The sequence below is a fragment of the Otolemur garnettii genome, unplaced genomic scaffold, assembly GCF_000181295.1.
Source record: "Otolemur garnettii isolate 467f Iridium unplaced genomic scaffold, OtoGar3 scaffold00051, whole genome shotgun sequence".
Lineage (NCBI taxonomy): Eukaryota > Metazoa > Chordata > Mammalia > Primates > Galagidae > Otolemur > Otolemur garnettii.
The window spans coordinates 10,415,641-10,426,143 of NW_003852446.1; the positions used below are offsets into that span (position 1 = coordinate 10,415,641).

A 10,503-nucleotide genomic window follows, 5' to 3' on the forward strand; every position below is an offset into this window, starting at 1 on the left:
CCGCCGCCGCGGCCGCTGCCGCTGCCGCGGCTGCGGCGCCCTGGAGGAGGCGACCCCCTCCAGGGCCGTACAGGCGCCGCAGCTTGGGTGGCAGGTGCAGCTCGGCCTCGAATGGGGCGCTACTGCCCTTGGGGGAGCCTGCGGGCAAGGGAGAGCGGTCAGCGCGCGGGCCAAAGCCGCTGCTCCCGGCTCGCCTGCCACTGCTCTCTTCGCGCCTAGGCCCTGGTGTTCCAGCCCCCGCGCCACCAGACTGCAACCCCTTCGTCTACTCCTTTACTTTTCTTGCTCTTTCTTTTTTCTTTCTCTCCCTCCTGTTCCCCTTCCCTTCCCCGCCCTCCTTTCTCCCTTTCCTTTCCGTCTCACTTTCCCCTTTATCTCTTTTTTTCTTTCCCTACCAATTCCTCTTGCTTCCTCTCTTCCTTCCTTTTAATTTTTCTTCCCTTCTGTTTTCTTTTTTTCTCCCCCTTCTTTTCCTCATCCTTTTCTCCTACTTTCTCCTTTCTTTTCTCTTTTTTCGTGCATTCCCTCCTCTCTTCTCCTTTTCTTTCTTTATTCCTTTCTCATTCTTCCGCCTTGAGCACTCTCCCACTTTTTTTCCCTTCCCATTTCGGGGCAGGGGAGAATCCGAAAACATTCTCCAACTTAACAACAACAACAACAACAAAAATCACCACTACCCTGGAAACTTTGCCCACGACCTCTGCCCGCTGCTCCGCCAAAAGGGCTGGGACTGGAAGAGAGGCACTGCACCGCGGGCGACCCCTGCGGGGGGAACCATCTCTGTAGTCCAGAGCGCCAGAGGCAGCCCAACAACCCACAGTGGGAGGAGGTGAGGTTCCTTGTACAAAAAGGCAAAGAAAAATCAGCAAAGGGGAAAATTCGCTTGATAAGACCTGGGGGTGAGGACGGAGGGGTGGTGGTGCAATAGGCACAGGTCGCTCCTTCCCTTTGAGGAAGCGACTGGCTTAGGTGCTACTGCAGACTAAAAAAAGAAAAGGAAAAAGTCGGTTTTATTTTAAACGGCCTCTTCTCTGCCATCTGCTTCTGTCTTCCAAGGGACACTGCGTGCGGCTGGACAGCTGCTTTTCAGATTTTAAAAGAAACCCACCGTTTCCCCCCCCTGCGACATCTCTACAGACAGCTCAAGGCAAAACTTGAGCGTAACAAGTTCAGTGCAAAACGACAGTTGTTCTGGTAAGTTCAATTTCAGGAAAAAACGCCTTTTAAACATCTCAACAGCTCAGCTCTATTTTAAAAAATAACAGCAGAGGTAAAAAAAAAAAAACAACACCCAGAAGCCACACATTTCACACATTTCAAATACAATGAGGAGAATTGGGGGAATCCCAGGGAGATGTCTTCTGAAAACCCTGGGTTTGAAGGGTCTCAAGTAATCTACGATTTAAAAAAAAGAAAAAGCAAAACACCGCGTATAAAGAAATCGTCTAAAGAGGAAAGGCCAAGGCTCATTTTGCCTGGAGACCCCCATTCACCAGCGTTTGGGTTTCTTGTCTCCATCAAGTTGTTGCTACAAGAGTCCCCTAAGCACCTGCTGTTTCTGACCTGTTTCCCCTCCTCAGAATACACCCAAGGCCACCCAAAGGGAAGCACTTACACGACCTATTAACAGCGAGAACCTAAAGGACCCCTACACTAAGCTGGGCCTCTGATTTTTCTCCAAGCAGGGAAAGAGAGACAGCCCTTGCCAAGATGTTTATCACTCTTTGAGGCAGCAGGCCTCAGGGTTGTCCCCTCTCCTTCCTTGTCTCCAACTTCACAAACCCACACCCTTGACTCTTGAACATTAAGCATCCATACAGTTTCCGGCGCCCTTAGTGGGTGCCTGATGGGCGCAACCTTACCTTGCACGGCCTTTTCCTGGTCGGCGCGGCTGGCCAGCGGAGCAGGCAAGCTTTGCGCGGCTCCCAGCAGCCGCATTTTGCACGGGCTCCTCCGGCCTAGGATGCTGTCGATGCAGTAGGAGGAGAGTAAAGTTGGAGATTTACTTTTGCACTCGGGCCTCTCGGAGCAGCCCTCCTCCTGGTACTGATTGCTCATGGCTGGGGCTTTTTCCCTGGGTGCAGAGAGCAGACCGCTGGCTGCCTTTCCTGGCGGGTGGGATGGATGGGTGTGTGTTGGGGGTGGGGTTAGATGGCTGGTTATAACGGGTATTATTGCGATCTTTGTGCTTCTCTGCCTCCCCGGGTTGCTGGCTGCCGGCTCCCGCCCCGTCCGCGGCCGAGCTCGGCCTCTCAGCGCTCAGGACAAGCGGTAACAAGTGTAGTGAGCAGCGGGCGCTGGGCTCTGGAGTCTCTCTCCTCCACGTGCTGAGAGGCGCCCTCTGATTGGCTCTCGCCAGAGGCCGGGCTGCGTTGGGCTGTGGGCGCAGCGCAAAGCCCGGACTGGATTTTAGAGGGGCAGGCGGCAAGGGTGTGGGTGGGGGTACTAGAGTCAATTTTCTTTTTTGCTCTTTCTTTCCTCTTTTTTTTTTCAAACTAACAACTTCCTAAGTTTGCCATCCTCTTCCTGCAGCTCCTCCTTTAACCCTTTGTAGTTGGCCGAAGTTCTAGTTCATTCAGCTGACAGGCCTGTGGGTGCCATCTGGGCTGCGTGAGCCCCTTCCACCAACCAGAGGACTTCGCTTCCTGGAGGTGAGGCCTTGAGGCTCAGCTTCAGATCTTGGCGCTTTTCAAAGTCGATATTGCGCTCCTAGCACAGCGCTTTGACCTCAGTGGAGCTCAGTCTCCATTTACTGTAGGCTGGAACGGCCCCAAGGTGCCAGGATGACCGACTGCCGCAGGCAAGCGTCTGCCATCTGGGGGTTAGATTTCCTCTTGTGGTCCAGCTCTGTGCGTTGTCTGTGTTCACCCCAAGCCCGGCAGCGCTCTCTTGTTAGTAGTGTCCCTTAACCACTCTCCTCTTGATTTTGAACTCTGGAATGAGAAAAAGCCCCCCCAAAGACAAAGTTCTGCCATAGGTGTATAATCTTCCCTGGACCTTCTACTGGGAGGAAAAGGGACAGGCGAGTGTCAGCAGCGAGGAGGAGCGACTGAGATGGGTCTAGAGGTCTCCCCCTTCTCCTTGGGTTCTCCTCCCTCTTACCCCTACAAATTCCTATTTGTTAGGCTGTCATCCTGAGGCTGTTCACCCTCAAATCCTACTTGCGGAGCGGATCCCCAGAGGAACTCTGAGCTCCCCAGGTTGGAGGGGACCTCAATTCGCTTCAAGTTAAAATCTAAACGCCTAAAATTCTGAATTCTTACGATCACGTTCTCATAAGTAAAGGTGGAGAGAGAGGTACGTCTTAGGGAGAGTGCGTTTCTTCACAAACAGCTTCCTCTGCTGAGAACCAAGACCCAACTTCTAGTCCGGCCTGGGCAAGAGGCCGGCAGGACGTCCTCCCTGCCTGGATATAGGGCCAAAGAGATTGCCAGGGGCCCCGACGCGCTGGCGGAGTGGGGGCGAGGGTGGTGGGTGGGAGAGGGACCTGGGAGGGGGAATCCACGCCGGGTTTTCCTCTCCCAACCCCTTCAATGTGTCAAAGAGAAAAGCGCTTTACAAAGGATTATACTTGAATCACTTACAGTCAGTATTTAAAAATACAAGGATGCATAACTGGGATTATTTTTTTTGAGCCATAAACATCTGCACAACTCCTGGATACTGGTGGGTGGGTGGCAGACAGATCGGGCTGGCTTGGCAGAAGCGTTCAAGACATAACTTGAGGGGGATAAGGGCTGGGGAACAGGCACATTAATAATGCTAATACTAACGCTGATGCTACTACTACTATTAAAGGCAGGACAAAAAGGATTTCTGTGTCCCTTTCTCTTTCTGCCTCTCTTTCTCTGGTTTTTAGTTTGATTTTCACCCGTTCTTCTTACACTTGGACGACTGGGCAAGGGTGGGGGTGGAAGAGAACCCGAGCTATCCTTGATTTAAGATTTTCTTTTAATCCCTCTCTGCGATTCCAAGGCACCTGGGATCATCTCCTGCCTTCCTTTTCCATCCTCAGCACACTTAGGTGTTTTTATACTGTCCGGTTTAGCTTTAAACTAATATTCTCAGCGCTGACTTCTTCCTCCCTCTCTCCCCCAGCCCCCAAAACCCATTCTCGGCGTGCAAGTCTCATCGCACCCAAGAGGCGTAAAGACGCGTGGCTTTACTCCGTGCCTCCAGCCGCGGACCCTCGCGGTGTCCCCGCAGCTTGGTCGCTGGGAGAGACAGAGGCACTTTTCCCTCCCCAGCTGGCCCCGCGTCGGAAATCCACAAGACCCGGCTGCGATGACTTCAGAGTCGGCTCCACACACGCAGAGAGTGGGCTGAAAACGAGTCCAAGAAAGATCGAGTTAAACAAAAAGAGACACAAATGCACAAATCATTTTTGAGAGCCCAACGGGGTTTCAACTATCTCGGTGGAAGACTTCTTCGCCTCCATCCCCCTCCTCCCCCTTCTGCAGCTGTTCTCCTTTTAAAAGAAGTCCGACTTTCTGCTGGGGTGTATTCTAATTTTAATCACCCACCGTAAAAGGGAAGGTTAACATAGAGTTTCTGGTTCTGATTTAATGATCCCTGGAATTAGACCTAATTCTGTTAATGGAATATCAAGTGTTTCTTTGGGAGACCTGTGTGAAAACACTAGTTTGTATTGTTATTTTATTTATTTTTTGTATTTTCTAATCAGTCTTCCCAAGGGAGGATTATTGGGAAAGCAGGTCTATTCACATTGGGGAGAAGGGCCTGACTTAGCAGCTCTGAAATTGTCTTTGTCACAATCCAGTACCCAACTTCAAAATCTACAATTGACTCTTGCTATTCCCAAGAGATTAAATTTTTTTAAATTACAGAAAGTTTTCTAAGGTACTGGATAGGGAGACAAAATCTGCTGGTGTCTCCACAGTGTCTAATCAGAATATGAGTTACGATATATGTGTGTTATCCTATATGTCATTTTAGAAAAAATAAAACAATATGTCTAATATCTAGGAAGAATTAAATTGATGTGTAAGTAGGTAGACTTTTAAGAATTGGGCTACAGGACTCTATGTAAAATAACTTATAGTTTAGCCCGATTTAATATTTACTCTGCCCGCCAGCAAAATGATACTTCACCTTCTTTTCATCTCACTTCCTTCACTTTCCCCCCCGAATCATAAGTAATTTCATTTAGTGATGATGTTACTCACTTTTGTACTTTATTATTCACAACCTTTGACTCCTCTAGTCTTTGAGGGTCTGTAACTGTTGGTTTGTGCTTTTCCTGTGCTGCTAGGAAAACAATGGTTTATAGTTCACCTGCTTTGAGAATCAATCACTAAATAAAAATGGCAATGATGGCTGGAAGTGAGGGTCAGAAATGTTTAAAACTGTTGTTTGTGGTGAAAAATAGGGCTTGTCCCCCAAACTGGAAATAATAATTACCTAAAGAAGAGAGTGGGAGAAATCCCCGTCTTTCCTGTGGTGAGAGAGCTAATTCTACATTGTAGTTTTAAAATTATATTTGCAAGAAATGCAGAATAAGGGGGTGGCAGTTAGATGTCATTATCCAGGGGGGAAAATGTTTGGAGGACAGTTAACCTCACATACTTTTCATTTGAGATGTTTTAATGTATTGTGCAATATACACATAGATAAATAAAGCTATAATGGGCTTCCAGTCGCACCGGACAGCTCAGGTCCCCTTAAATTATGCTCAACCTCTTCAAAACATATATTTAAACAATAGAAATAAACTTCATTGGCGTCTGCGGGCCAATTTGGAAGCCATTGGAAGGGAAGACAATAAGACCTGATTACACGCAAGGATTCTCTGTGATGTGATATCCCCTTTGCCAAGTCATTTCGCAGTTTTATTTATTTAATTTCTTTTTTTTTTTTTAACAAACTTTCATTCATTTATGGTCTTCCGCAACCTGCTAATTTAACACTGGAGCGCGTTATTGCAGTGTTAGGAGGAGAGAAAGAGAGAGAGAAAACAACAATACTGCAATGATCCAAATGATACAGTAGAATTATAGCAATTATAGTTCTACTTGTGGAAGAAAACCTTGCTGAGATCAGGCAAACAAACTGAAGCCTTGTGAGGATAACAAGCGTCGGGATTGACAGCCGGTGCTGGGAAGAGCCGGAGGGCACAAACAGAAATATTTCCCTCCCCCGCTCCCCCTTAACTCCAACCAGTCAAGGTTAACCTCCTCAAATGCTGCTTTCAGAGTCTTATCCACTTCAGGGTGTGCATTTTATGCACAAATCGAGGTCTCTCTTTCTGGAAGTCTGGTAATAGGAGGAAATGTAACCTAATCCTCTTGCCTAGAACTTGTCCCTCTTCTCTGCCCCCCTGGTTGCCCTCCACGTCCTACCCCTGCCTCAGTTCTCCTTATGGCTGCTGAGATTTGCCTGTGAACGCTATTTATTTGTTGATGTATTTTCAAAGGAGCAGCCGGTAGAAAGGTCTAAAGGGACCGATAACTTGGATTTCCTGGGAAGACTCCCTCGCGTTTGATAATCCTTTCCTCTTCGCAGTGTCTTACGCCTGAGAGGTGGGTTCCACCATTAGGGCTCGGCTGGGAGAGGTTTGTGGGGAAGCAGCTTTTTGAGAAGCCTCTTGAGGACCATGGCCCAGCCCTCAAGGTACAGACGTGTGTGGTTACTGAGTTAGGACAACTCCCTTTATTTGCAAACTTCACCACTTTCTGTTACCCGTCGGCAGCAGGGGGGTGGAGGAAGGTTGGGGGACCAGGAAGTATAGAGAAAGCAGCTCCCCCTGCCACCCCCCACATCCATCCAAGAGGCAACCGAGGCTTCTAAAAGCTTTGCTCCAAAGCACAAAGCTGGGCGAGATGGTCGCAGCCCCAAGTCTGCCCTCGTCCCCTCCCACGGGCGAGAAGCAAGTGGTTGGGCTCTGAGCTCCCCCGCTCCTGACCCACCCATCTCCCCGAGTTTCCAGACCCCAGAGGGAAGGAAACACTTCACCGCGCCCTGTAATCACCACCATCTGCTTTCTTCTCTCCAATGCCGGACGGCAGGACCCCAGGGTCGATGTGTCCAGTGCAGCCTTTACTCTGTAGCTGCTGCTCCGGGGGACCCTGGCGGGGGGTGATGGAAGGGGGCAAGTGGACACCGGTTGGAGCGCCGGGAAAGAGCAGCAAAGGACCCAAGAGGGGCGTCAGCCCCCAGGCCTCACCGACCCCGGTAGTCCTAGTCCCCCACACCCCTTATCCCCTCAACCCCCCTTTTGAGCTCAGCTCAGCACCACGGCCAGAGCGCGCCCCCTTGCGGGGGCTCCGGGTGGGCCGGGCTCTCCTGCAGCAGCCTCCGGGGACTGAAGTTGGCAGAGCCGAGTGATCCGGCAGGAATGAATGAAAGAAAACAAAAGCCTTGGAAACATTTCCAAGTGTTCAATAAAAGACCCATCTGTACCTTTCTTCTCCAGCGCGTTCGTGGTTAATGTCCCCCCATGCGCGCGTGAGGAGAGATAATTGCTGGGTGGATTCTTGCTGGCGAACCTCAGGAAACACTGGACTGAAGTGAAATAAATAATTAGGGGTGGGGCCAAGGCAAGCGTGCTGAGGATGCAACACCCGCCGGAAATCTGAATCTGCAGTCTCTGGGGCGTTAGTGGAGGCCTGGCGTCCTGCGCCCTCAGATCCTTCAGTCCCTAGAGAGTGGGGGTGGCCATCAAAAGGCAGCTAGCTACTCGATTTTTTGAAATGGGCCTCAATGGTACCTCCACATTACAGCTCATGATCCCCTCACACCTTCCCTCTCTAGAATGCCCCGCCCCCTGATTCTAAGTTTCCTGTGTTCTGACTTCAGGACTCCCCACTTTCTGATTCTAAGATTCTCCACTTTTTGACTTGATGGTCTTCCACCGTCTGTCTCTGTTATTTCTTCACCTTTTGACTCCAGGGCCCCCCACTTCTGTCTAGGCATCCTTCTCTCCATCTCCCTGAAGCATTGCATCAGGAAATCCCCGAACCTCACTACTCTCCACTACTCATAAATTACCTACTCCCTCTTGGTCTGGCCAGAAATTGAGAAAAGAGAAATGTAGGGCTATTGTCCAACCCCTTTCAAGGTGTTCAACCTTGAAATGATTAAGTTTTCTCTGGTTAAAAGTTACCAGTAAGGCTTTTACATAGGCAAAGCATTCCCAGCTCAAATCGATCCACATCTTATTTCTTTTGCATCGAATGTGTTAATTCTAACTCAGCAGTTAGAAGAAACATGAATGATACCTCTAAAGATCTGTAGTGTCACAATCTCATGACCCCAGACCTGCAGGATTTTAAAGTCATATCAAGACCACCAAAACAGTCACTAGATAAGGCCTAGAAAGGAGGAATAAAAAATAGCTCCTTAAGAGTCCCTGATTTTGCGATGTGTCTTTGCTAATTGGAAAGTTCAACACGAGGCTTTCCCTGCCCATACAAGGCTATTATATCAGAGCAGGAGGAGCAGAAGGAAGGGGTCCTGTAGGAAGGGAGGTGTGGGTGTCCCGTGTTTAATTAAGAGTTGTATTGTGTGGAAGGGAGGAGCAAAGATGCGGGGGGGGGGCGGGGGCTGTGCAAGCGCTCTGTTCTCTTCATCACAGAATAACCTACAAGTTAAAATAAAGCCCGGGACTAAGACGCAGCCCGCTCTGGAATAGATACCATGAGAACCACAGTGCTTCTGGAATAAAGATCTCTAATTTCCTGCCGCAAATCACTTACCCGATCTGAAAACACAAATAGCTGAAACAGAAGGGCAAAAAATAGAGGAGGAGGAGGACAAGGACGGGGAAGGAAGGCCCAGGAATAAAAATAACTGCACAGAAGGGCGGACTTTCAGCGCTCTGACAGGCGTCTGCTCCAAACCTGCCGTAGTTGGGTCTCCTTCCCAACGGCTCCCCTTCTGCTCTCTACTTTTCAGCCCACCCGAGATCCCTTTTGAGGACACTCAGCATCATTTAGGGACAAGGGACGGCTCCGAGGCTGAGGGCTGAGGATAGAGAGCAACGATGGTGAAGAACTGGGACACTCCGGACCTTGGGGCCTCATGGGCCGCCGAGGTACAGCCGGGTGGTGAAGAACTGGGACACTCCCGACCTTTGGGGCCTCATGGGCCGCCGAGGTACAGCCTGTCGGGCTACGACGGCATCACCTCCCCGCCTAATCCGGGCCGGTGGCAGGGCCCTCCGTAGGGCCCTCCACTGACCTGAGACAGCCTCAGGTTCCCGGTAGTGAAGGTGTTGGCACCCAGGGACTGTGGAGCTTAGGGCACCCTGCCGGTGTCGCATCACTGGTGGCACTGCGACAGCCCGGATGTTAGGTGTCAGGTTGCCTTCTGGGTCCAGGGAACCCAGGGAGCAGAACCAAGACTAGACCCCATGGGACCCCGATGGCTATGGCGCAAATGGAGAGGCTGGACTAGGGCACCCGTGAGAGGGCGGGGGAGAGGAGTTGCCTTCCAGGGGAAGGCCAGGCCCTCAGCGGGGCTAGGGACCTAGGCTCTCCGGGAGCCAGGGCCTGACTGACCCTAGAAAATGACCAGGATAGCAGGACCAAAATGGAGGCAAGAAAGGTGGAAAGAGGAAGGCTTATACAACTACTCAGATGCTAATGCACCGAAAGTGAACCTGGGCTACTTTTCTTTGGAGATTAAATGAGATTTTAAACAGATTTGCTTTTGAGTAGTAACTCGTAGATTTTTTTTTTTTTTTTGAGACAGAGTCTCATTATGTCTTCCTCTGTAGAGGGCTGTGGTGTCACAGCAACCTCAAACTCTTGGACTTAAGAGATGCTCTTGCTTCAGCCTCCCAAGTAGCTGGGATTACAGGTGCCGGCCACAACGCCTGGCTATTTTTTGATTGCAGTTGTAATTGTCATTGTTGTTTAAGGTTCAAACCTGCCAGCCTCAGTGTATGTGGCCGGCGCCCTACCCACTGAGCTATGGGCGCTGAACCAGAAATCGTAGCTTTTTCACAATAACCTGAAATTTTGTGTTGCATGCTTCTAATCGACATCACATTCTCTCCTCCCTTCCCTTAGACTTTGCAGGTTTGGAACAGGTTAAGCACAGTTCCTGGCACCTGGGAAGCAGTTTAGTAAGTCTTTTGTGAACCCCAGAATTGCTGTGGGAGTGTAGATGGTACTTTTATTTGGACAAATGGCACTTGAATTTTTATTCTCCTGGGGTGGGCGCTGATTTCTCTTTCTCCCTTCCACACCCTTTATTTATCCAGGCCTCATTCTCTTTCTTCAATTCTCCTATTACTGCTGTTGGGCCCCTTTCATTGGTCATTACTCCCCCTGTTTAAGGCTTGCAAAGGTCTAAGAAGAAATTAAAACTATTATGTTTTGCTCAAAGACGCCCAAAAGGGCTGGGGGGAAAGGGTGATTGAAAAGCTACAGTTCAAGTGAAATTTAGAGCTAGGAGTGATTTTTATTTATTTCTTTTCATGGATAATAGAGAGTTGGTGTTATCTGTCACTGCCTGTTCCACCTAATAAATAGCTCCAAG

At 49.8% G+C, this 10,503-nt stretch overlaps 1 protein-coding gene across 1 annotated transcript in view; it reads right to left on the minus strand.

Annotated features, from left to right (window-relative positions):
- ARX (aristaless related homeobox) overlaps nt 1-2,268 on the minus strand; it is a 12,044-nt gene extending 9,776 nt beyond the window's left edge. The window contains exons 1-2 of the mRNA XM_003791920.1: nt 1,863-2,268; nt 1-138 (exon numbers count right to left, since the gene is read on the minus strand). The exon at nt 1-138 is cut by the window's left edge and continues 763 nt beyond it. Coding sequence (XP_003791968.1) covers nt 1-138; nt 1,863-2,058 — 334 coding nt within the window. The 5' untranslated portion in view covers nt 2,059-2,268. The remainder of the gene's footprint in view (nt 139-1,862) is intronic.
- Nucleotides 2,269-10,503: the final 8,235 nt, after the last annotated feature.